Raw genomic sequence first — 27504 nt, forward strand, 5'->3', positions numbered from 1 at the left:
AGGGCACTCACCTTCACAGGTCTTGCCATCAGGGGCCAGCAGGTAGCCAGGGTGGCACTCACAGCGGGCACGGCCACGGTGGCTGAGGCAGCGCTGCATGCAGCCCCCGTTCCTGTCAGAGCACGGGTTCCTCACTGCAGGCAGAGCACAGAGCCTGGGTCAGCCCACACAGATCCTGCACAGAGCAGCAGGAAAGCCTGCAGCCTGAAAATCCCAGGCAGAAAATCCCTGCTCCACCTGTTCGGGAGGATGTGCACGCTGTGAGATCCTGCAGAAGGCTGACATTGAGCTGGGTAAAACCCTTCCAGCAGGAGATCCTGCAGAAGGCTGGCATTGAGCTGGGTGAAACCCTTCCAGCAGGAGATCCTGCAGAAGGCTGGCATTGAGCTGGGTAAAACCCTTCCAGCAGGAGATCCTGCAGAAGGCTGGCATTAGGCTGGGTGAAACCCTTCCAGCAGGAGATCCTGCAGAAGGCTGGCATTGAGCTGGGTGAAACCCTTCCAGCAGAAGGTTGGCATGGGCACATCCCTCTGCAGAGATTACACAGCAAATGCTGGCAATTTGCTCCAAATTCTCCTACCCAGAGGTTTGCCAATCTCTGACCTGCCCCAGGACCAGGGCAGATGCTCCAAACCCCTTTGGCTGCTGCATTTGGAACGTCCCAGTTGTCCCTTTTGCTGTAGCAACTCCACGGCTCAGGACTTCTGTCCTTCCTGCCTTTTGAGTGCCAGCAGCCATGAACGAGAACAACCTTGTGTTCTGTCCCCTTCAGTTTCTCTCCCTCCTGAGCCAGGAGCAGGTCAGCCAGACAGGGAGAACATCCCACCCCACTGTCACACTCTGCTGTCCCTCCACTCCCACAGCAGCCTGTGCCTTCATACAATTTCATTTTTGTTGGCTACGACTCCTCCAGCTCTTCCCATCCCTTGGAATAAACCGCAGGATATGTCCATGACAACAAAACACACAGAGTTTTTACTGGAAATCCCCCAGTCTGATCTGCTGGACATCTGAGCATCCCCATCCTGTCACAGACGTATTTTATGAAAAATCCTTTTGAGAGGATTTTTTTTCTCCTGAGAAGCTGAGAAGTTTCAGAGGAAAGGAAAAAACCAATCATTATCTGCTGCTATGGAATGCAACAGGTGCATCTGTGATAGGTCCATGTGAGTTGTTTCTACTTGATGACCAATGGCAGCCACCTGTGTCGAGGCTGTGGGCAGTCACAAGATTTTATTAACATTCCTTTCTATTCCTTGCTAACCTCCTGATGAAATCCTTTCTCTCAATTCTTTTAGTATAGTTTTAATATATAATTTTCTTTTAATATAATATATATAATATATATTATAAAATATATACTATAATATAATATACTATAATATAATATATAATACAATGTAATACAATATAATATAAATAATAAAAATATATTTAATATTATTTAATTATATATTAATGTAATATATTAATATATTATATTTTAATATAATATATTAATAAAATAATGTAATATATAATAAAATATTTTAATATAATATATATTCTAAATTTAATTTAATAATGTTAAATTTTTAATATATTATATATAATAAAATAATAAATCAGCCTTCTGAATCATGGAATCAAGATTCTCATCTCTTCCCTCATCCTGTGAACCCCACCACACCATCCCACAGCTCCCAGCTGGAACCCACGGCTCCCCAGCCCCCCAGGACTCACGGATGCAGCGTTTGCCATCCTGGTGCAGCTGGTGGTTGTGCCTGCACTGGCAGCGGTGCTGGGCCAGGGTCACCTGCACACAGTCGTGCTCGCAGCCTCCGTTGTTCAGGGCACACGAGTTCAGAGCTGCGGGGAAAATGGACACAAGGTTTGGCACAAAAAGGGTTTGAGTGGCTGTGACCGTGTTCGCAGGGGTTTTTGGATGAGGGAAGAGACGAGGATCTGACTCCATGTCTCAGAAGGATTTATTATTTTATGATATATATTACATTAAAACTATACTAAAAGAATAGAAGAAAGGATTTCTTCAGAAGGCTGGCTAAGAATAGAACAGGAAGGAATGAATAACAAAGGCTTGTGTCTCGGACAGAGAGTCCGAGCCAGCTGGGCTGTGATTGGCCATTAATTAGAAACAACCACATGAGCCCAATCCCAGATGCACCTGTTGCATTCCACAGCAGCAGATAACCATTGGTTACATTTTGTTCCTGAGGCCTCTCAGCTTCTCAAGAGGAAAAATCCTAAAGAAAAGATTTCTCATAAAAGATGTCTGCAACAGGTGGCACCTGGGGACGTGGTGGTGTTCGCAGGGGTCCCAGGATGAGGGAAGAGATGTGAATCTTCACTCCATGTTTCAGAAGGCTGATTTATTATTTTTATTATTATGATATACATTATATTAAAAGAAAAATTATATATTAAAACTATACTAAAAGAATAGGAGAACCAGGATCATTGACCTCGGATCCAGGAGGAATTTGAGCTGGGAAACAAAACTTTCTGGAGCTGGATTCATGGTCTCAGGTGGAGAAGTCATTGTGGGATGATGATTTGCCTTCAAAGCCATACAATGGAGCACTGGGTGTCTCCTGGGTTAACGCACCCAACTCCTTGTCACAGACATCTTTTATGAAAAATCCTTTCCTTAGGATTTTTCCTCCTGAGAAGCTGAGAGGCCTCAGGAACAAAATGTAACCAATGGTTATCTGCTGCTGTGGAATGCAACAGGTGCATCTGGGATTGGGCTCATGTGGTTGTTTCTAATTAATGGCCAATCACAGCCCAGCTGGCTCGGACAGAGAGTCTGAGCCACAAACCTTTGTTATCACTCTTTGCTGTTCTATTCTTAGCCAGCCTTCTGATGAAATCCTTTCTTCTATTCTTTTAGTATAGTTTTAATGTAATATATATGATAAAATAATAAATCAAGCCTTCTGAAACATGGAGTCAGATCCTCATCTCTTCCCTCATCCCAGAACCCCTGTGAACACCGTCACAACTCCTCATGCACTGAGCTCCTCCAAAGAGAGCTGTCTCCTGTGACAATTGGGAAATTGGCCTTTGAACCCTGTTCTGCCTCTCAGGAGCCACCAAAGTGTCACAACCCAGTGGGCTGGTGGAGCATGGCTGGGGCTGGCCCTGGCCCAGGATGGAAACCCAGCCCTGGCTCCCGTGAGCTGAGCAGAACCATCAGCTCTGCTCTCACACGTTTCTGACCTATTTTTCAAACTCCAGAACAAACTAATGTGCTGGCTCAGTGGAATCTTATAGGAAAGCTAAAAATATCTCTAATGAAAACCATCTCTCCCCAGACTGATCCTTCAGGTGATCACAGTGCCCTCCACAACCTCCAGAGCTTTGGAGGACCTGGAAAGCAGCTACCAGCAGAAATCTCTGCTGGTACCACTCCTCTGAATCCCAAGGCAAGTTAAGTCCTTGCTCTTGTACATAAGTGAAAACAAATATTTGGCTCAGGACAAAAATATAGTCAATTTTTTTTTTTTTCATTTTTTTCTGCATGCCCTTCCCCTGCAAAAAAAAAAATAAAATATGCTTTGACTCAGAGCTGAGGATCACTCTCATTCCAAATGTTAAAATAACTCAACTTCTCATTTTATGCCTCTAATTAGCTAAACAACATTTGGGGGAATAAAAGCAGCTTGACAGGGTCAAGATTTTGCCATATAAAACATAATGCTGGAGCAAGAACTCGGGGTTTATGTTAGTTGTGCTGGCATTGTTTCCTTTAATCCATTTGGAAGGAAACAACAGGAATACTGAACGTTCCTGAAAAGCTCTGGGTCAGAGTTACACTACTCAAGCTCTAGCAGAGATGGGTGGTCATTTAAAAATATTCCAATATATTTAAGTGTTTAATAACATATATTCAAAAATAGCCATAAATAATGTGCTTGTTGGAGAGAGCCTTTTTTTAAAATAAAAAAAAAAAAAAAGAAAACAAGTCAAACAATGCTGATGCCTGCCAAAACATTCCTTCATCTGGGAAAAGCACTGGGCCAACATGGAACAAGCCAATGCATCTTGTGTCTAAAATAACCACCCAGGATGCAGTTATTCGGATTAATTTGAAGTTTAAATAACGGCCTCCTCGCAAATTCCTAAAAAAAAATCGAAAGTCTGAGTTCTTCCATGCAAGATTTCAGGAGACAGAGCCCGTGTGAGGCTGGGTCTCCTCAGCTGGCTCCTCGCAGTCACAGCCAGCAGACCTCGCTGCTGGCCTTGTTTTAATTACTGCTCGGGGTTTTTATTCTGTTTACAGAACCACTCTAAAAATATTTCCATTCCCAGATGCTCTGCCCGAGCTTAACATTTCTGTGACAAGGCTGCCAAGCCCAGTGTCATCCTGTACATCACACAGATTTTTGTAATTACAGCGCAGACAGATTTTCCACAGATGATATTTCAGTGTCTGAGAGAGGGAGGTTCCTTCCAGCCCTGCTGTCTGGGGGGAGTGCAGTGCTGCTCCCAGATTCTGACCCTCTCAGGCCTGGGAAATGGATAAAGAGGGATGGAAAGGAGATTTTTGCTGCTGATTACAGCCAGGAAGTGGATCTGTGCAGCAGCAGCCTAACACAGGAGATGATTTAATACCTGATCTCTGCACCCTCCAGCTGCTCTTCTGACTTTTCCTCTCTCTTCTCACTTCTCCTCTTTCCTCTCTCTCACTTTTCCTTTAGAGACAGGTGATTTGCCACCAGGACCAGCGAGTTGATGCCCCAAGAGTGACTGTGAGCAGCTGTAGCTAGAACTGAGCAGGATGTTCCTTCTGCAGTGTCACAAAAACCCAGCAATTCTAAGAAAAGGCTGAAAAATGTGCGACTGGGCAAAGAAAAGGTCAAACTCCCTAAAATGTACGAGTTGTCTGTAAAATGGAAAGCCTCACCAAGCACATGTGGTCCCTGCACACACAGCTCGAGCCCACACAAACCTCCTGGCCTGGTCCTTCTGTTCATTATATCACCCCTGTCACTGAGATTTCTTCATTTGAAGTTCTCCTGATATAAACATTCTGCTCCATCCTGTAATCCCAAACTGATTCCTCCTAACCTCAGACAACTTCCAGAAACATGTTGTGTGTTAATCCAGACCATCTCTCTGCTCCTCAGGCCAACAAAAGCAATTGGCTCCCATCAAACCCCTCTGCCTCAGCCTGGCCTGCATCCCTCTGCTGAAACAGTGGAGAAGGACCTGGAGATGTCAGCTTCCTGCCTCCTGCCCATGTGGTTCTGATGAAGAAAGAGGTGATTTCAGGACGCCCAAGGCCTCTCTTTGTTCTGTTTCACTCGCAGTGGAAGCTGCTGCTCCTTTTCTCCCTCTCTCAGCAGAGATTGGAACAAAGACACAGCAAAAGGATCCTGCACAACGGAGCTGCAGAGCACCAGCTGAGAGCTGGGCGCAGGAAGGGGGTTTTAAGCCATTTGAGTCACAGCCCCAGGTACCAGCTAACCCAGCACACTGTGGGGGAATTGTGGAGCTCCAGCTCAGCGCTGCCGATCCATCATCGGAGCCTTTGTGGGTTTTGTGGGGAGCAGAAAGCATTTAAAGAATGAGATCCATGATTTGATGGCCCTTAACGAGAAACTTGACTGCAAAGGCTTCTTTCTGTGCCCAGAACACTCTGGCTGGGGCAGACAGGAGCTTCCTACCACCCAAAATTGTGCTTGTCCCAGTGCGGAGCTGCGATCTTCCCTCAGCAGGACAAGGATGGATGGATGGATGGATGGATGCATGGATGGATGCATGGATGGATGGATAGGATTGGATGGATGGGAAGGATTGGATGGATGGATGGATGGATGGATGGATGGATGGATGGATGGATGGATGGATGGATGGATGGATGGATGGATGGGAAGGATTGGATGGATGGGAAGGATTGGATGGATGGATGGATGGATGGATGGATGGATGGATGGATGGATGGATGGATGGATGGATGGATGGATGGATGGATGGGAAGGATTGGATGGATGGGAAGGATTGGATGGATGATGGATGGATGGATGATGGATGGATGGATGGATGGATGGATGGATGGATGGATGGATGCTCACTGTCCCCAGTTCCCTTCATTCCTGGCTTATTCCCTATATCTAGTGGCAATATTTTGTATTTTAACAGCACAGAATCTCTACAGAAAATGAGAGGACATCCCAGCTTGAGGAGAAAAACAGCTTTGATCAGTTAACCCCAAATCCCTCAGAACTGACCACAAGGCAATCTGGTGTCTGTGGGTACAACAGGACAGCCACAAACACCAGCAGAGGAGGCACCTCTGAGCCTGTGCTCTGTTCTGAGCTTTTCTAAGAAAAAGATGTTCCACCCCTCCTCACAGCTGGGTTAGTACAGAGTTCTGTGAAGGTGTCACATATACACATGGACAGGCAGAGATGTGTAAAGAGAAAAAGCCACCAGTCCTGAAATGAGAAAGCCCCATTTTAGAAACATTATTAGATAATTATGCAGTGAGAGGTTTCTATTTGCCCTGCCTGGTCTGCTTTGCTTTCCTGGGTGCTCTGGATCCCAGGGGGACCAGCACCACAAACTCACTGCAGATCTTGCAGGCTCTGCTCTTCAGGAACTGCCCCACTCACTCATGATCAGATTTCATGAACAGAGACCTCTCACTTTTGGCAGGTGAATTCCAGCACTGCACTTTATGGCTAATATTTGCTCACAAGTTTAATGCAAAGCAGGTTTGCAGCGCTGGGCACGGGCAGCAGGAGCGGGGCTGGATCCTGTGGGAATGCTCAGCCACACCAGCAGGGAAGCCTGGAGAGCGACAGAAAATCATAAAAAACTCCCCTTAAAGAAGAGAATTCCTCCCTCTAGAGATCTATTAAATGTTTTCCCTGAGAACTGTTCCAGCTTCTGGGGCTGCTGAGCACTCCTGGTGTCAGCCTGTCCCACGTTTCGCTCTGCAAGGCTGCGGGATTATCGTTGATATTTTTGCCCCCAAAGGAGAGGAATGATGAGGACTCTATGGACATCAGAGGCTAATTAATTACTTTATATACTACACTATTCTCTATTATATTGCACTATATTGCATTACAGCCAAACTGAATCTGTTAAGCACTCAGCTCTGTACATAACTGCACTCTTTTTTTGTGATTGTCAGCCAACAGTCCTCACACACACACACACACCTGGCCCTGATGGGCCAAGGAAACAAAACACCACCACTTTGGGTAAACAATCTCCATTTGGCATTCTACTTTGGCACAGCAAATGAGATAAGGATTGGTTTTCCTTTCTCTGAGGTTCAGAGAATGTGAAACCCAGAAATATTATTGGGAAGAATCGTGCCTTGCTTTTCTCTGTGAAGAGAAATGTGGCAACACGGGATCACTGCTCACCACAAGAAAGGGAGCAACATATCCCAGAGACAATTAGGAGATGACAGACCACAGCACACTTACATGTGAGCAGCAGCAGCTCCTCACCCCGACATGAGCGTGACTTTGTCAAGCTTGACTTTGTCCCTTCCTTGCCATCCTTTCCCTTCTGGATTTTTCCAGCAAAATAAGGGGATCCTGCACCTTAAATCTCACTTGGTTGGGTGTCATTACGGACTGGAGGCAGCTGTGGGCAGATGTGTGTCAGTGCAGAGCTGGGCACAGCTTCCCTGGATGGATTTTTCCTGCTCACATATCACCATTCCCAACTGGAACGCACAGGCAGACTCTGGAGCGTGACTGTGTTCCGAGAAAACTCTGCAAACACCATGGCCCGGGAATTCTTTCCACTTGCATGAAAATATCCCTCAAATAGTGGAAAAATGTGTCAAATGAAGCTGTGGGGGAGAAGTGGTTTAATTAAAACAGCCACAGATGCTGGAGGAAGACTCTGAGTTCCATTCTGAGCTCCAGTTTGGGGCAGGCAGAAAACAACATTTCAAGGAATTGGCCCCAAAATCAGCTGCAGGGCAAACCTGGTGCCTGGATGGTGATGTTTGACCAAGCACCATCCAAGAGAATGCAGGACCAGCATCCCAGAGGAGAAGGTTTTGGATTATTATGGCCACAGCTCCACACACAGCCACATTTACTGTCACTTGTCTGTCACACCTGCTGCCCACAGCAATACTGAGAAAATACTGAAATTCTGGGGAAATACTGAGGTCAAAATGAAGCCTGACTTGAAAATCCTCATAATTTCATTTATGTATCTGTTCTGAGAATGCCATATCTGATATATCCTGAATCAAAAGCAGAAGCACCAAAGCACTTGGGAGTTATTTCTCCTGAACCAGAAAAAACTCAGGGGCAGCAAAGCAGCCCCAGTTTTATGTGACCACATGGAAGAACAGCAAATGTTTTGAACCCAGTGATTCTCCTGAACCAGAATAAACTCAGGGACAGCAAAGCAGCCTCAGTTTTACGTGACCACATGGAAATATTTTGCACAAAGGGACACAAACTGTGAGGGAAGACACAGGGACTCAGAGGAACCCAAACCCATCAGCGTTATCTCACACTGAGGGCACAGAGCACGGGAGGGAGTGAGGAAATCGAGGTTTTCTGCTCACTGCCACGGATTTACTGGCAGGAAAAAGGCTGAAAGGAGAGATTGCCAGGGGATTTGCAGGGCAGCCTTACCGAGGCAGGTCCTGCCGTCCGTGTGCAGGCGGAAGCCGGGCTGGCACTCGCAGTAGAAGGAGCCCAGGGTGTTCACACAGCGGTGCTGGCAGCCCCCGTTGTGCACCTGGCACTCGTCAACATCTGCAAAAAAACCAAGGGGGAAAGCTCAGGAGAGTGGACAGGAGGGTGTCTGGGCTCAGGGATATCCATCCCCTGCTGTCCAACTCTGATCTGAGGGATGAAAGCAAAGGGAACAAGATTGGCCATTTTGTTATGTTCAGTCAGTCAAGCTGTTCGTGAAATTCCAGGGACAAACCTGCAATCAATGAACAACAACCACAAAAACCCAATTTGATTTGTCAGTCAGCACAAACCATCCTCCTCTGTTCACCTGCCAATGGTCACCTTTCCCACTGACTCCAGAATAATGGATGAATTCATAGTTTACACCTCCTTGCTTGTCAAAGGAAGTGTTTGAGGTAGATTTCTCCCTGTGCCACAATCAGAAATGTGGAGATGATGTGGATAGAGCTGCACAGTTCCTTAATTCCTGCCATTTGTGGGTGTGCACAGTTGTGCACCCACACTACCTTTCAGACTGGAAAGGATCAGAGGGGAGAACCAGATCCCACTCCAGGAGCAGCAAAGCACCCAACCAGCCATTCCTTTCCCTGTCACAGAGACATTCTATGAAAAATCCTTTTGACAGGATCTTTTCTCCTGAGAAGCTGGGGAACTTCAGCTTCCCCATGTTTTGCTGCTTTGGAATGTGTTTTGGAGAATTGTTTACCCAGCATGTGAATTGTTTTTACTTGATGACCAGCGACAGCCACCTGTGTCGAGGCTGTGAGCAGTCACAAGGTTTTATTATCATTCCATTCCTTCCTATTCCTTTCAAGCCTTCTGATGAAATCCTTCCTTCTGTTCTTTTAGTATAGTTTTAGTATATCATTTTAATATAATATATATCATAAAATAATAAATCAGCCTTCTGAAACATGGAGTCAAGATTCTCATCTCTTCCCTTGTCCTGATGAAATAATTTCTTCTATTCTTTTAGTATATAATTTTAATATAATATATATCATAAAATAATAAATCAGCCCTCTGAAACATGGAGTCAAGATTCTCATCTCTTCCCTCGTCCTGGGACCCCTGTGAACATCACCACACTTCCACACGGAGAGAAAAGCTTCGGCAGCTTGGGTTTCTCCATTTGGGTTTTTCTTTGCACTTTCTTCACCTCCAGCTCCCCCAAGCCCTTCCCAGCAAGGCCAGCCCTGAGCCAGCTCAGTTCCCATCCAGGACTGTTACTGAGGAGATAAAGAAACATTTCCTGAGTGAATCACAGCAGGGTGGGGACCCAGCCGTGTCCTCGCACGCCAGAGGTGCAGGAACGTGCCCGGTGCCCCAACCCAGCTCTTCTTCACCCACAGCTGCCACTGGGCAGGAAAAGGGCACCAAAAACTGGAGAAACACAGCCTTGGCTGAGCCAAATTTTTATGTTTGTCACATTAATTGCCAAGAAAATCAGCCAGCAGCAAGGGAAGGTCTGGGTCAGGGGCGAAATGGGAAAAGTGGGAAAGGTGATGCCTGTTTGAGTCTTCTGAGCTGTGCAGTGAGAATACAAAATTGCCCTTTTCTCAGAAAGGCTTAAAGCATTAACACCTAAAGCTCAGAGATCATAAAAACATCTCCTCTGTCCCAGTGATTCCCAGGGAACCCCCAACCTTGTCCTGGGGTGTCCTGCTGCATTGGCAGTGCTGGGCTCCTCCTGCAGAGCCCCCACTGCAGCTGTGGTCTCCATTAACCCAGCAAAATGCTCATTTCTGTAATGCCAGCCCTTTGCTTTACTCAGTGGACTGAGCCTTTTAGGAGGTTTTGCTATTTTCTTCCTGTTTTTTTTCCAAGACACTTAATACTGAAAGAAAGGAAAATGAGTAGATTTTTGAGGTGAAACATAAGCTTTGAGTGATGCTCTATGAAGAGTGAGCCAAAGCCAAAGTGGCTTTTCAAGGGGAAAAATGTGATGGCATGAGTCTGAGATGCTGGTCAAAGCAACCTAATTCTGATTAAATCATTTTCCTCCGCACACACTTGGGACACTGCAGAGCCCTAGAGCCCCTGAGGCACTCCCTGCTCATCTCTGTGGGCAGGATTAGCTATTAATACACAGAGCTGGCTCTGTTCAGCTCAGGAACAGGAAAACTGGGGTTTGGGAAGGTTTTATGTAGCACAATAAAGTTTCTTGGTCTGAATTTAAATGACTATTCCACTGCTTCCCTTCAACTCTAATCTGAAACTGTTGAGAATTCACTGTCCAAGAAACTTAGTGATGTGTTGAGTAAACTTCTTACTTTCACCCCATTACTCACACTCAGCACTTTTACATCTCCTCTCTCCGTGGCTCCTCTTCCCCCTTTGTACTTTTCACCCTCTAAATCTCCGTGATTGCTGTCCCCATCCCAACCCCGTCCTGGCTGGGGAGAGCAGCATCACCTTTCCCTGCCACCCGCAAATCCCAGAGCCCCTCCTGCAGCCCCAGGGAGATTTGGGGACACCCTGCACCATGGTGTGACCAAAATAAATCTGTCCCCAGGGCAGATCCACCCGCCAAGGCTGGCACCAGCAGCACCTCCAGCCAGTGAGTCAATGGGAATATGGACTGGTGTGGCATTCACATTCTCTGAAAAAATTCCCTTCGCCCAGGATTTCCCTTCTGGGAAGCTGAGAAGCCTCAGAGAAAAGGAAAACAATTCTTATCTCATTTGCTTCTCCTGTGTTTTGCTCATGTGTTTGGAGATTGTTTACCCACAGGTGATTGTTCCATTGGATTCTAGAGTGAGTTGTTTTCACTATTTGGCCAACTGGGGCCAAGCTGTGTAAGGACTGTGGGAAGAGTCACAAGTTTTCATTATTATCTTTTTAGCATTCAGTAAATATCTTTTCTGTATTCTTTAGTATAGTATAGTATTCTATATTCTTTAATATATAATATATCCTATATTCTTTAACATAACTATATTCTTTAATACAATATAGTATCATAAAATAATATATTCTATTTTCTTTATTATAATATAGTATCATAAAAAATTCTATATTCTTTAATATAACTATATTTATTCTTTAATATAATATAGTATCATTAAATAATATATTCTATATTCTTTAATATAATATAGTATCATAAAATATTCTATATTCTTTAATATAACTATATTCTTTATATAATATAGTACCATAAAATAATATATTTCTATATTCTTTAATATAACTATATTCTTTAATATAATATAGTACCATAAAATAATATATTTCTATATTCCTTAATATATTATTAATATTTCTATATTCCTTAATATATATTCTTTAATATAATATAGTATTATAAAATAATAAATCAGCCTTCTGAGAACATGGAGTCAGATCCATCATCCCTCCCTGCAAATACAACAGGCTGGGAAGCAACAGGAGCTGCTCCCAGGGCCAGGAGGAGCAGCTTTGGGCAGGTCCTGCCAGCAGGACCCAGAGCCCTACGTGACACCGTGTGAGCTGTGCTTCGTGGCACAGCACGGTTCTTTTCCTACTGGAGAGCTGAAAAAAATCTGGTTGGAATTAATAATTCCAAAGGAGAGCAAATGAGAAGCATACAGGCTTCTCTTCAGCTGCCTCTGAGCAAGCCAGAGCCGTGCCAGGACAGGGTTTGCCAAGCCCTGCTCTGCATGCACAGGGCAGTGGGTACCAGGCAAAGCCAGCTGAGGAGGAGCCCAACACAGCAAGGGCTGGGGATGGGGCTTGGATCAATGAGACAGCAGAGATATTGATCTCTGCTGTGTAAAGAAACTGGAGTTCTGAAAGGAGGGGTCATCCCAGCCCCTTCCCTGAGCAGAAACAATCCCTGAAACCTCAGACACCTACAGGGAATAACACAGTGGTCAAACACAGGGAAGATGAACACAAACCCATGAAAAAAGGTTTGGTTAGACACCTACATGGACTGACACAGATAATACAGCAATCAAGAAAAGGGAAAGTGAACACAAACTCATAAAAAAAGGTTTGGTTTGACACCTACATGGACTAACACAGGTAAGACAGCAATGAAATATAGGGAAGGTGAGCATAAACCCATAAAAAAGGTTTGGTTAGACACCTGCATGGACTAACAGGGAATACAGCAATCAAACATATGGAGGATGAACACAAAACCCAAAAAAAGGTTTGGTTAGACACCTGCATGGACTAACAGGGAATACAGCAATCAAACATATGGAGGATGAACACAAAACCCAAAAAAAGGTTTGGTTAGACACCTGCATGGACTAACAGGGAATACAGCAATCAAACATAGGGAAAAGTGAACAGAAAGCCAAAAAAAAGGTTTGGTTAGACACCTACATGAACCTACACAGGGAATACAGCAATCAAACATAGGGAAAGTGAACATGGACTAACACAGGGAATACAGCAATCAAAAATAGGGAAGATGAACACAAAACCACAAAAAAAAAGTTTAGTTAGACACCTACATTGGACTAACACAGGGGATACAGCAATCAAAAAAAGGGAAAGTGAACACAAAACCAAAAAAAAAGGTTTGGTTCGACACCTACATGGACTAACAGGAAATACAGCAATCAGACACAGGGGAGATGAATACAAACCCATAGAAAAGTTTTGGTGAGACACCTACATGGACTAACACAGGTAATACAGCAATGAAACACAGGGAAAGTGAACACAAAACCAAAAAAAGAGGGCACAGAGTGAGGAGATGGCTTGGGCTGGCTGCACTCCCTGCACACACACAGGTCCTCCCAGAAGGAACACTGATTTCTCTCCTACAAGAGCTACACATCAGGGAGAAGAAAGTGGCAACAGCAGCCCTGCAAAGTGTTAGGTATTTGGTAGGGAGGCAGTTCATCTCCTTGCAGGGCTGGGGAGGAGGCGATGGAGCCCAGCTGGGAGCACTGCTGAGGTTTGCAATGTCTGGCTGAGCAGCAGTGCCAGGCCCTAATCCCTGCAGCAATTAGCCTGGATTACAGAGCAGGGCTGCGGGGAAAAGGTTAATTAAAATCCACCGAGATGAGCATGTGTGGGATTTACTGAGTTTATCTTCCCAGTACCAGTTTGTTGAAGATAATTCAGCAATTTCAAGGAGTAAAAAGAGTGCATGGAGAGGACCCAAGAGCCCCTGCTGCTGGGCAAGGGAGCACAGCCAATCTCACTCTATGGACACAGATTAGAATGAAAAAACCATCTGCATTACTTCATTTCTTGCACGTGTCACACAGTCCCAACATGAATAACGTGAGGAATTCGGATGCCCTGTTATTCCACACTCCTTGCATGCAGAAAAAACAGCTGTGGCAAGGTCCAAACAGACCTAGGAGAGCATGGGAGAGGACAATGCTTCATCTCCTCTCTGCCAGCCTGGAAGTTTTTTCCTCCTCTAGGCTGAGGAAGGATAGCTGGGAAGGTGAGTGACTCACTGGAGGGAAGGAAAAGGACATTTGGGGCAGGCAGAGCACCTCCACACCCTCAGCTTTCATCTCACCCTAAACCAGGCATTTGAGAGAGCACTTGAAGAGCTGCAGGGAGTTATTGAGGCCGATATTCCTTCCACTGCAGGTGGGAGATGCCCAGAGCTTCCCCGCACCATCTGTGCCATGCCCAGCAGAGAATTCCAAAGGAATGGGTGCATCAGCTTTAGAACAATCTGCTGCAGTGAAAACTCTGCTTTGCCTCAGCTCCGGGCCTTGTCCTCAGCTCACCTTTTCCTGCCCCCAAGCAGTGGGGCTGGGAGAGTGGCCCAGCTCCCCCCTGTGCTCCCCTGAGTGCCTGGGGATGGGGCTGTAATTGGGAATTACTCAGCACAGAGCAGAGGTGCAGGCAGCAACAAGCACCTGGACTTGCTCTGGACTTGCTGCTGCTCTCATCCTCTCCAACCTTCTCTCATCACTGTTTTTTACCCCATTCCCTGTGCGGGCTTTCACTCTTGAGTGAAAGATCTCCCCAGGCACAGAGCTGGGGATGGAGCTCCTGTATCGGTGAAATTTTGCCTGACTGGCAAGAAGGATGATGAGCAGGACTGTTATAATAACTTCTTCAAGCTCTAGGAAGGCCATAACATACTTAAGATAGTTCAGCTACTATTAGAGGCACAATAATCAGCAGGATGGCTTCTGTTGCAGTGTTAGAAACAAAAAGGTTTAATAAAAGGCAAAATAACAAACAGAAAAACTAAGCCAAGTGCTAGACATTCCTGCTTCTAATAAAAACACCTCACAAAAGCAATTTAGTTTCTTTGTTCATTCCTTTTCTTAGTTAATTGCCTAGGCAAGGCTTTTTAGCTTCTGTTCAATTAGCTCTCCTTAAATTTGAAGTGAGGTCCCCTAAGTCCTATGAAGTGTCTTTTCACTTAATCAAAGAAAGAGACTTCTGGACTTCTTTCCTTTTAAGGAGACAAAAAATAATTTTGTCACTCCATCAGCAAGAAGCACACTCTTACACAGGGCTCCATGAGATCAGAAGGCTAATTAATTACTTTATTATACTATATTGTTCTGTACTATATTACACTACATCTAAACTGAAACTGAACAAGAACTAAACTGAACAAAATCTCGTGACTCTCCTCACTGACTGTCAGGACACAGCTTGCAGAGGTTGGCCAAGAAAACAAAACACTCACACCAGAATCCAATTACCAAACCCCTTCAGGTAAACAGCCTTCCACAATGCATTCCACTCGTGCACAAACACAGGAGCAGCAAATGAGACAAGAATTGTTTTGATCGTTATTTTCTCTGCTTCTCCAGGAAAAAAAAATCTGAGAGAGAATTGTTTCTCTCTGTGTTCAGAGAATGTGAATCCCACACCTCTGGGGTAGCTGTTGGAGGAGCTCATGGAGCAGGATCAAACAACAGCTCTGCTGGTTTCTGGCTGCTTCAGAGAGGATATCCCAGCAATGATGGATGGTGAGTCCCCAGCAGAGCACAAAGCTCCTCCTGTAGGGGCGGCTGTGTGAGGACACAACACCCAGGGCTGCCATGGGCCATTGCAGTGACACCGAGTCTCAGGAGTTTGCAGTTTATTGCAGCCCCAAGACACGTGAGCAGTCTCTGTTTCGGCCCCCACATTCAAAGAACGAGTCGGAGCTCTTCAGTTCTCGGTCTCAGAGTTGTTTATTGTATCTTATCTATGAAAATTTCTCTCCTGCCCTGCCAAGGTCCATCCAGCAGGACAGACAGAGGCACTCTGCCTGCCCCCGGGGCAGTGTTATCTCTTTATACTACAAACTACCTATAACATGTTTACAATTACTTCCCAATACCCATCACCTATGTTAGACAGTGAGTTTCTACTCTAAACCAATCTAAAAGTGCCAACATCACAGCAGAAGGTGGAGGTAGAGAAGAAGAAGAAGAAAGGCTGGACACGCCCAAGTCCCTCCATCTTGTCCCCAAAACCCCAATTCTAAAAACCCCAAAATCTACTTTTTCACCTAGTGATAATTTTATTATTACACTACTTAAACTTCTGTGGCTTTCAGGCCTTCATACAAAGCTGGTAATTTGCTCCATGGGTCATAATCAAACCCACAGGTGCTCTGGGCTGTGTGCCAGGGTCTCTGAGCCCCCTGCCCAGAGGGATGCACTGAGTTCTGACAACCAAGCCCCAGCAGGGCCCTGTCTGCGCACAGGGAGCACATCCAGGCACCCAGAGCTCGGTGAGAGCCACGCCGTGCTGCAGAGAGCACCTCCTCCCTCTCCTGGCACGCACAGAGCTGCTGGTGATGTGCACACAGCAGAGCTTTGTGCCTTGTGGCAGCTGCCTGTGAGGGGACACGGCTGTGGGGACGCGTGTGCTGGCTGGGCAGATGGGAACTGCGGGGAAAGCAGCACACTGACCCTAAAAATCACACCAAGACAACATCTGGGACTCTGAAATCACACCCAGACAGCTCCTCTTACCTGTCAGAGAGAAGCTGAGGCATAGAAGGAGAAATTTAACAAATTAAGCAAACCCACAGTTGTGACCGTGATCACAGGGGTCCGAGGATGAGGGAAGAGACGAGGATCTGACTCCATGTTTCAGAAGGCTTGGTTTATTATTTTATGATATATATCACATTAAAACTATACTAAAAGAATAGAAGAAAGGATTTCATCAGAAGGCTGGCTAAGAATAGAATAGCAAAGAATGATAACAAAGGCTTGTGGCTCAGACTCTCTGTCCGAGCCAGCTGGGCTGTGATTGGCCATTAATTAGAAACAACCACATGAGCCCAATCATAGATCCACCTGTTGCATTCCACAGCAGCAGATAACCATTGTTTACATTTTGTTCCTGAGGCCTCTCAGCTTCTCAGGAGGAAAAATCCTAAGGAAAGGATTTTTCATAAAAGATGTCTGTGACACACAGTGATACCAGTTTAGGATAAGTCACAACATGGATAAAAACCCATGAGAAAACCCCTCAGCTGTGCACTTCACACCAAGGATAAAGATAAAGCCAAGCCCACACAGAGCTGCCTGTCCATGGAGCTGAGAGGAGCAGAAACAGGATCAGGATCCTGAGGATCTGAGGAATTCTGCACTGGGGAAGGGAAGGTTGGATCCAGCACAAAGCTGGCTCTCAGGAGCTTGTCTTGGAGAGTCACTTTGAGCCAACACAGTTGGATGGAGACAGCAAAATACAATGTGAGCTTGAGACAAACATCTGATCTATAAATAACAAGGCAGTGACTCGCCCCTTCCCAAAGCTCTGGCCCATCTCACAACTCTCCTGATATCACTGCTTGGGGCATTTATTTATTTATCAGCATTACCCCAGGATGAGATAATGCATTCCTTGATGTCTGCATTACGCCCAAGAATCCCAATTCCTCAGCGACCTTCGCATATTCTCTGTTATTTCCTAAACCCCCACAAGCTTTTCCTGCCATGGAGGCAGCTGAGCACAGGCAGAGGAGGAAGGGAGGGTGCAGTGGCAGAATCCACACCTAGCTCCGTGTCCCCAGACGCCACCCCACGTGAGCCACGTGCAGAGGGAGCACCGAGGGCTCCATGCCCTCCACCTGCTCCATGGGAAGTCTGGCCAAGCTCTTCCCACGCTGCAGCAGGCTGGGAATTGCTTCCAAAAGACACTGAGGCTGAATGTTCCAGGGCAGTGATCCCTGACTCGGCTCCTCTGCCTCATCCCCCGGCCATGCCCAGCTCTGCTGCTGCCAGAGGATTCCCCTCACACAAACCCAACCCCAAATAATACCGAGCCCTGGCCCGGGGGAGAATCTGCTGAGCCACCCTCACACAGCCCCAGCAAACCTCAGCCAGAGAGAAAGGCACCATTTTTTCACGTTAAAAACACCAAAATTTCACTTTTTGCCCTGCACTGGGGCGAGATCCTTTGGAGCTGAGGAAAAAAAACAATCTACATACCCTAGCAAAATGCATGCATTTGGCTTTTTAAGGAATGTGGCACAGGAGCTATCTTTAACCCAGCTGGACAGCAACAGACGTGGAGAAACTCTTGTTTCTCTGCCACCCTGCCAGAGCCCAGAACTGATTTTTGAGAGTAAGAAATGCACTGAAGAGTAATAATAACAATAGTAATAACAGTAATAACAGCAATAATGATAGTGATAATAATAGGAATATAATAATAATGATAATAATGATAAATATAATGGAATAATAATAATAATAATAATAATAATAATAATAATAATAATAATAATAATAATAATAATGTAAAAATAAATATAATAATACAAAGCACAGGCACATAAACAGCCAGGTCACCAGTCTGTCACTTGGATGGTTGCCAGCTTGGGACCCCCACCCTGCAGCTGGGGGATCTGGGGACAAACCCCTCGAGGCAGAGCCCTGCGGGGAGCCCCAGCCCGGCACACAGAACCCACAAAGAGCCTGATTCTACCGGGACCTTCCCAGGGCTCGCACGTACCTGGCCGCAGGTCGGGGTAGCCCGCTCGCCCCAGGTAGCAGGGGTAGCAGCTCCTCCACAGGTAGCGGTAATGCTCGCCGGAGGAGCCCGGGATGCCGCCCAGGCAGCCCAGGCACCACAGCAGCGCCCAGGGCCGGCCCATGAGCGCGGCACGGAGCGGGGATGGAGCGAGATGGGGCAAGGATGGAGCGGGGAGGGAGCGGGGACGGAGCAGGGACGGGGTAAGGATGGAGCGGGGATGGAGCAGGGACAGAACGGGGCAGAACGGAACGGGACGGGGCAGAGATGGAGCGGCACAGAGCGGGGATGGAGCGGGGACAGAGCGCGGACGGAGAGGGACAGAACCGGGCTGGAACGGGACGGGGCAGGGATTGAGCAGAGATAGAGCGGGACAGAGCAGGACGGAGCAGGACAGAGCAGGGATGGAGCGGGACAGGGCAGGAACACGGCAGGGATGGAGCGGGACACGGCAGGGATGGAGCAGAGATGGAGCAGAGATGGAGCAGAGATGGAGCGGGACAGGGCAGGAACACGGCTGGGATGGAGCAGGGACGGAGCGGGACGCGGCAGGGACGGGCAGGAATGGAGCAGGGACACGGCAGGGATGGAGCAGGGACGGAGCGGGACACGGCAGGGATGGAGCAGGAATGGAGCAGGGACACGGCAGGGATGGAGCAGGGACGGGACGGGACGCGGCAGGGACGGGCAGGAATGGAGCGAGACACGGCAGGGATGGAGCAGAGATGGAGCGGGACAGGGCTGGAACACGGCAGGGATGGAGCAGGGACGGAGCGGGACACGGCAGGGATGGAGCAGGGATGGAGCAGGAATGGAGCAGGGACACGGCAGGGATGGAGCAGGGACGGAGCGGGACACGGCAGGGACGGGCAGGAATGGAGCAGGGACACGGCAGGGATGGAGCAGGGATGGAGCAGGGACACGGCAGGGATGGAGCAGGGACACGGCAGGGATGGAGCAGGGACGGGACGCGGCCGCAGCAGGGATGGAGCAGGAATGGAGCAGGGACACGGCAGGGATGGAGCAGGGACGGGACGCGGCCGCAGCAGGGGCCGCAGCCGGGGATGCGCGGGGCGGCGCGGGCGGCTCAGCCGTGGGGGCGGTCCCGCTCCGCCCCCCGCAGGTACCGCCGGGCCCGGGAGCGCCCCGGAGCCCCCCGGCACGGGCGGGAGCTGTCCCGGGATGGGCGGGAGCTGTCGGGGCTGCCCGGACCCGGAGCTGCCCCCGCCGCCCACGCGTGGAGAAACGGGACCCTCCCGGGCGAGGGAGGCACGGCTGCATCCACCCGGGGCTGGGCTGATCCTCCACCCTGAATAAACCCGTGGATTTGCCCCAAACCCGGCTGAGGAGGGATAGGAGCTGGGCAGGGGGGATCGGCATCTCCCCCTGGAGCACCAGGCTGAGGTTTGGGAAATTATTGAGTAGATATTTGAATAATTTAGTAATGTAATTTTAGTTTTCTTTTTTGGTAATGTTTAATTCTTCTCTTTTTTTTTTTTAACGGTAGATAAATAGTTGTAAAATTTTTGTTTGTTATTGTTAGGAATTGTGTTTGGTTTTGATTATGCACAGCCAGCCCTGGGACTCAGGCTGATCCTCCACCCCGAAATAAACCCGTGGGTTTGCCCCAAACCAGGCTGAGGAGGGATGGAAGGCAGGCAGGGGGGATCAGGGTTTCCCCCTGGAGCACCAGGCTGCTGTGGTTACACCACACCAAGTTACACAACTCCAGGGTTACACCGAGCAGGGAGTGTTTCACTGTGGAAGTGCCTCGTTACCATCACACCTCCCCAAAAACAGCACCCAACACCAAAATTCTGGTCTTAAAATAACGACAGAAAGCAAAGCTTAATCACCAAATTTAAGTAGAAATGAGGAACAGCCACCGTGGCTGCTCCAAAGAAAACCATAATGCTCATTCCCGCTTCCTGCAAGAAAGGGAATTTTATTTTACCTTTTTCATTAAATAAGAAGTAGGAATAGCTTATTGGATTTTCCAGAGGCAAGCTCAAAAGCCTCATTTAACTTTCTGGAATGTTTTGAAACAATGTGCTCGCAGGGCTGAGCTGGGGAGGGGTGGGGGGAGCAGGCCCTGCTACTCTGAGACGTTTTCACAGTATTATTTGGCCATCGTAAAATTCCAAATTAAAACTTGTGGTTTAGGCTGCAATGAACAGCATTCCGCGAGAAATTTTGAAACAGGCTGAATCCAGGAGGAAAATAGGGATTTCATGCTATTGCTGCAGCAATTTCCAAAGGAAGGTGGACTCCAGTCACGAGTCCCCTTTGCTGATTGTTCCAAGAGCAGCTTCCTAACATTTCAGGGACCACTTCAGCTCATCTTAATATTTACACAAGGCAACAGCCCACATGCTCCTCATTACTATTTTGATTTTAACAAAAATAACAGACACATTTTTGAGTCAGTTGCTTTGTGAAGGAAAAAAAAAAAAAAAGTGACCTCTCTGAAGGATGCTGTGAATGCTTAGAAATGGTCTGGAGAAGTCCAACCTGATGTGGTTTACACAGACTTTGCTCAAACTGTCTGGAGGGTCCAGCAGAGTCCCCAGGGAGATGCTCAGTACTGAGGGAGTATTGCATTTTCAGGGAGGAATGGTGGATCTGACTGCATGTTCTCAGAAGGCTGATTTATTATTTTATGATCTATATTATATTAAAGAATACTAAACCATACTAAAGAATCCAGAAAGGATACTTACAGAATGCTAAAAGGATAATAATGAAAACTCTTTCATTATTAGCTAATAATGTAATAAATCAGCTTATAATGACTTTCCAGAGCCTCAACACAGCTTGGCACCGATTGGCCAAAGAGTGAAAACAACTCACAGCAGAATCCAATGAAACAATCACCTGTGGGTAAACAAGCTCCAAACACATTCCAGACAAGCACAACACAGGAGAAGCAAATGAGATAAGAATTGTTTTCCTTTTCTCTGAGGCCTCTCAGCTTCCCAGGAGAAAAATCCTGAGCAAAGGGATTTTTTCAGAGAATGCGAATGCCACAAGGGAGCAAAGAGATGGGAGAGGAGAAAGGGAAATGTCAGAGGGGGTGACTGAGAGCCCCCAGCAATTCCACCTGCACTCCCCATGTGCCACAGTGCTGCCTTCCAGCAGCCCTTGCTGTGCACAGACACGCTGCCACCCTGCCAGGAGCCACTTGGAATTATTGAATACTTCATCTGTTCCAAAATATCCTGTAGCAAGACGTGGATTGTCCTTGCTGGCCCACAGCAGGTGCTGGGAATGCTGCTCCAGCCCAGGCACTGCCATGGGGAGCTCTGACACAGAGGTGCTGACAAGCAGAAATGAACAGAGCTGTGAAAAACGGGCCAGGCTGGGTTCCTCTGCTCAGAAATGTTACCAAGACTTGTCTATCTTAAATTAGCCTTGCCTGGAGTGCAGATGAGGCACAGCGAGCAGCTTTCCAGGGAGTCCCTGACTCCTCAGGCAGCCACCAAAGGGGTCTTCCAGGAGCTGGGAATTCCTCCTGCAGCTTCCAAAACAAGTGGGACTTCTGTGACAAACCTGCTCAATCCCCTTTCCTTGGACTGTGATAAAAACCTCAGCACAGTGAGGAAAACATGATATAAAACATGATATGATATAAAAATGATAAAAATGATATAAAATATGATGTATTATAAAAGCTACTATATGATATAATAGATATAACATAATAAATATAAAAATATGATATAATATAATATAATATAATATGTAAAATATAATATGTAATCTAATATAATATAATATATAATGTTTGTGCTGCTGCACACATCCTTTCTATTTAGGGCTGGAAGGGAAGGTGATAATTGAGCATGGTCAGCTCCTGTGCTTGGCAGCACCTTGTGAAGTCACACTGACAGTTGTCAAACTGGGAATGAGACCCTGCAGAGCCACAGATGGGAAATGAACAGTGGCCCCTCCATATTAATAGCAGTTAATTAATTCTTGCATTCAGAAATGTTGGACTAGCTAATCAAAGAAGCCAGAATTGCTGAACAGACCGATAAACTGACAGAAAGTCACAATCCTTATCCTCATTTAGGTTGTGGCTCTGTGTGTCCTACAAGTTTGGTCACAAAACTGAGGCTGCTCCAGGCTGGGCTGACTCCTTGGGCCTGACTCCAGGCTCAGACTGCTGCAGACAGCTCAGGGGTCCAGCCCAGGCATCAAAAGCACATCAGGCTCAAACACCAACTGAGCCCTGCTTATGTCATAAGTTATGCTTGGCCAGGTCAGAGCCAGCTCCAGCTTCCTCCTCACCTAATTTACTTCAGCTGATTGAGTACCAAGAGTTGTTTGGAGTGTGGCAACACATGAGGATCTGCAGCAGGTCATTGCTGCAGCTGGGAGCCAGCCAGGAGAGCAGTACCATCCTTTCACAGGGACAGGGCTGGGCTGGGCCCCTGCCTCTCTCAGCATTTCATTCAGATTCAGTCTTAAGATTCTTGTACAGAGCCAAACACATCAGAGCTGGCGGTGTGGTGCTTCACAGCTCAGCAGCATCATGAGCCCCAGAGTTAATGCATCCCCGCACAGGCACAGTCAACCTGCTCAGGTAAAGAGGAGTGCAGGAATCTTCACCCTAAACCGAAACTAAAACCTAAACTAAAACCAAAAACCAAACTAAACCTAAAATCAAAACCTAAAACCAAAACTAAAAAAATTAAAAACTAAACTTAAAACCAAAAAAAAACCAAAACCTAAAAAACCCCTAAACCTAAAAAAATCCCAAAACCTAAACCATGAACCTAAAAAAAAAAACCCTAAACCTTGAACCATGTTTCTTCTGACATTAAAATAAATAAAAATAAAAAAGGACTCCAGATAAAAGGAAATGGCCAGATGGAGACTGGGAAAGCAGAAACATGCAGGAGATGGAATATGGAAGAGGTGAGGAAAGGAACAAGCTGAAGGATGAGGTCGGTGATTTGGGGCCAGCATGTCCTGGGCTGCATGCTCAAATATATTCCAGACAGGTTTTTGAATTTCTCTGTGTGTAATATCAGCTGGGAACTAAACTGAGACCCCCTCCATGTGCTGAATCAGGTTTATGTTTATGCACAATCCAGCTCAAATGCGAATTTTCATTTACTTTTGGAGCTAATGCCCTTGTCCTGTGAAGGCCATGCAAAGTGCAAATATAATTCTCTATGTCAAGTGGTGCTTAGAGGGATAAAATAAACAAGATCTTGTGAGAATTGTGGTTTTGGGGTTGGTTTGGGATGTTTTCTAAGAGCTCTCCACTGCACTGCCCCAGCACGCCTGCTCCTGGGGCAGGGCCTCATCAACACCAGAACCTGCCATGCCTCACAACCATGGCAGCTGTGACACCCCTGTCTGTGCTGCTGCTGGGAGGGAATCAACAAAATCTGGGCAATTCTGGCCAGGAAAGTGGAACACTGAGCTCCAACATCCTCCTCCTTCTGACCAGAGGTCAGGTTGGGAAGCTCTTGAGTGGCTGAGATGAAGCTTTTCCCTTCAAAACCCTGGTCCCTGGTATTCTCCTCCTCTCCACACAAAGCTGATGCTATTGCAGAGCAGTTTGTTTAGCAGACACTTCAGAGAGAACTCTGAAAGTCCCAGCTTGATGTCACTGCAAGCCAGGAATCAAATCCCAAGGATGAAACCTTTCAAGTGCTGACCCCTGAACCCCCAGCTCCTCTTCTTGGCCCACCCTCAGGAGAGGTGTGGGCTCCAAACCCTCAACACGGGCCTCCAAATATCTGACCCTGTGGTTTGCAGCTTTATTCAGGCTCCATCAGGACTCTGACCAACACAAGCTGAATATTTTTGCAAACTGTAAACATTAATCAGTGCCTTAAACTCTCGCTGTCTGCACAAACACGGATCCAACCCCGTCCTCTCCTGAAAACATGTGAGAGCATGTGGGGAGTTTGGAAAGAGCTTCTTATCTGATGCAAAAAAAAAATAGAAATTACTGTAGAAAGGGGTGAGGACAGCAGGGTGCCCTTGCTGACACAGTAGTGGGGTTGTTTGAGGAGTGCAGCCGTGGGGGAATAACTCAACACCGGCTTTGCTGGGCTGGAAAGATTTACACTCCAGCAAAGCAGGAGTGAGGCAGCTCAGTGCAAACCCTTCTCTCACTTCATTTAAGGTTTAATCTCCCTTAAGTGTCCTGTTTTGGCATGATGAGACCTGCAAAGCCACACAGGATGGATGAGGGGCTCCAGGATGCACTCAGAGCACCCCAGACAGAGTCAGGGGCAATGAGGGAGAAACAGGGAGCAAAGAGGTACAAATTATTCCAAGAATATGTGCAAAGGGATCCACACCGTCCCTCCTAAAAGTATAAGAAATAAAGGCCAAAAAAAAAAAGAAAAAAAGAAAAATTTTTAAAAGGATTGCTTGTTTCCACCAAAATCCTGAACCTCTTAATCATCAGAGAAGCTAATCCTCATCAGGGGAATTGTGGGGAAACTGGAAATATTTTCACTTGGCTAAGATAAGGGCAGAGCTGTTTATTTCACACATCTCTACAGTGGTACAGAGCCAGGAAATACTTTTCAGTTATTTTCAACAAAACAAGACAAATGTACCAAATTGGCAAGAAAGTGACATTTTTTCTGTGGAATTCTTTAATGTCCAAGCAGATATCCACAGAAAACAGCTCTTTCCCTGTTCGTCAGCAATCTTTGTTAATTATTTGAATACTTTTGGTCTCCTGCTAAGCAAACCAGTGCTGAAAACATGCAAGAGCTCTGCCACAAAGCCATGACCATCCCAAGCAACCCCCAGAGTGCCCTGGGTGGGTGTTTCAAGGTCTCTCCAGGGAATCCAGGGCTATGGGGGAGCCTGGGGAAGGTGCTCTCCATGAATCCTGGGGCTGTGACACCATCCAAAAACTGTCATCTTGTTCTTGGCTCTGATGGGCAAAGAGCTTCTTGCATTTCTCTGACTCTGAGCTGCACCAGCAGCTCTCACACGGATGGAAATCCCTCCCAGAGCAAGGCAGGGCTGGTTCCAGCTGTGGGAGCCCAAAGGGCACCTGGAGCACAGCTGGCACTGGGGGTTTCCATGTACAGACACACTGGGGCTGCTCTTCCACTCCATTTTGGGACCAGGTTTGGGGCAGAACAGGGAACAAACTGGGAAGGAAAAATCTCATCTTTGAAGCAATAAAATACGAGGCATTTTCCCCTTGTATTTTATCGTTATCAGGTTAACAATAAAATACAAGGGAATTGCCACAATTGCCACCTCAATCACCACAACCTCCTGCCTGTGTTGGAGATGCTGCACAAACCCAAACCCAACTGCTTTTTATTTTTCCTGCAGCTCTTTTTACCATTTCCCAGCTTTCAGTACCAATAAGAAAAAGCAATATTAGCAGGTACAAAACTTCCTCGTCCTTCCTTGCCCAAACACTCCAGATATCACCCAAAATATTCCTGTCCTGGAGGGACTCACATGGATAAGAACACACCTGATGTCCCAACTCTCTGGCTCACTCTCTAACAGCCCTCTTGTTCATTAAAATGAGAAGACAAAACTTCTCTGCATTGTAGACCTGTTGTTTTAGAAGTTTTCCTTCTTGTCTTAGAACTGTTATCCCTTTCTACTAAAATTCCCTCAAATATATACACACAAGTACCCTGGATGGCATTAATCCACAGAAATCTGAACTAAAAGGTTGAAAAATATAAAACAGACACCTTTATGCATTGTTGTAACTCAAGTAGAGAATGAGAAATGTTCCCCACCAAAACCAGAGCTCTTCCTACCCCAGAGCAGGGCGTGGGCCAGACCTGGAAGGCACAGAGAGCTAAAATTCCTTCAAATAAACACACACAAGCGCCCTGGATAGAATTAATCCACAGAAATCTGAACGAAAATGTTGAAAAATATAAAATAGACACCTCTCTGCATTTTCTACCAATTTTTGTGACTCAAGTCGAGGATGAGAAACGTTCCCCCACCGAAACCAGAGCTCTCCCTACCCCTGAGCAGGGCGTGGGCCAGACCTGGAAGGCACAGAGAGCACTTTTCTCAAATTACCTTTTATTAGAGTGAGTGACTAATCACCAGGTGAGAAGGGAGGAATCACCACCCCCTTGTTACCGGATCTCTCCCTCCCTCAGCGGCTCCCACGGATTCCACTGGGGAGCTAAAGGAGCTAAAACCTGAGCTTTCCCCCCCTGAAGCATCCTCCATCCTCCCCAAAATCCTCCTGGAATCCTTGAACCAGCACAGGAGATGCTCCCCACCCCTGCATCACTGCTAGGCCACTCCATTATTTTCGGACACAGATCAGAATAACCCAAAGTTTAGGGAATTCCAAGTTTCAGCTGGATGTGTGGAATATATGGGGTGGTTTCACAAAGATTTATCAGCTGCTGGCAAATTTCTGACATTTGGCACCGAGTGAGGCACTTCAAAAATGTATCTGTGCTTAAGAAGTTGATTTTTTTTTTTCTCTCTGTAAAGCATCATTTCCTTCTTACAAGACAGCAGAAAAATGGAGACAAATAGGGTTTGAAGGCTTTAGGGCTGGATGGAAGAAGAATGGGCTGCAGCTGTGCCAGGAATGAGCTTCAGCCACACCGTGCTCAGGGTTTCCTTCTGCTACTGCAGATAAATCTTGGGTTTTTTTTCCCTTGCTCATCCAGAGCCAGCCCCATTCCCATCACTCCCAGATCTCTGCTGCAGAGGGAATCCTGTGACAATCCATGGGGATGGAAGGGTGGCAGAATGTGGAAGGTGACAGGGTGTCCTGGTTTGGAAAGACAGGTGCCTGCCAAGGAAGGCAGGAGCCTCTCCTGAAACAGAGAATGCAAACCCTCCCCACCTCTCCCAATTGCTATAAATTTGAAATTAAGGGGCTCCAAAAATATTGGAGCAGGAAATAACAGTTCTTTAA

The 27504-nt window shown here is 46.7% G+C and overlaps 1 protein-coding gene across 1 annotated transcript in view; it reads right to left on the reverse strand.

Moving 5' to 3' along the window:
* MEGF6 (multiple EGF like domains 6) overlaps positions 1–27504 on the reverse strand; it is a 100310-nt gene that overhangs the window by 34460 nt on the left and 38346 nt on the right. Inside the window, exons 4-6 of the mRNA XM_036396481.2 lie at positions 8625–8747; positions 1723–1848; positions 12–134 (exon numbers count right to left, since the gene is read on the reverse strand). Of these exons, the coding sequence (XP_036252374.1) occupies positions 12–134; positions 1723–1848; positions 8625–8747 (372 nt within the window). The remainder of the gene's footprint in view (positions 1–11; positions 135–1722; positions 1849–8624; positions 8748–27504) is intronic.

Source organism: Molothrus ater, chromosome 23 (genome assembly GCF_012460135.2).
Source record: "Molothrus ater isolate BHLD 08-10-18 breed brown headed cowbird chromosome 23, BPBGC_Mater_1.1, whole genome shotgun sequence".
Taxonomy (NCBI): Eukaryota; Metazoa; Chordata; class Aves; order Passeriformes; family Icteridae; genus Molothrus; species Molothrus ater.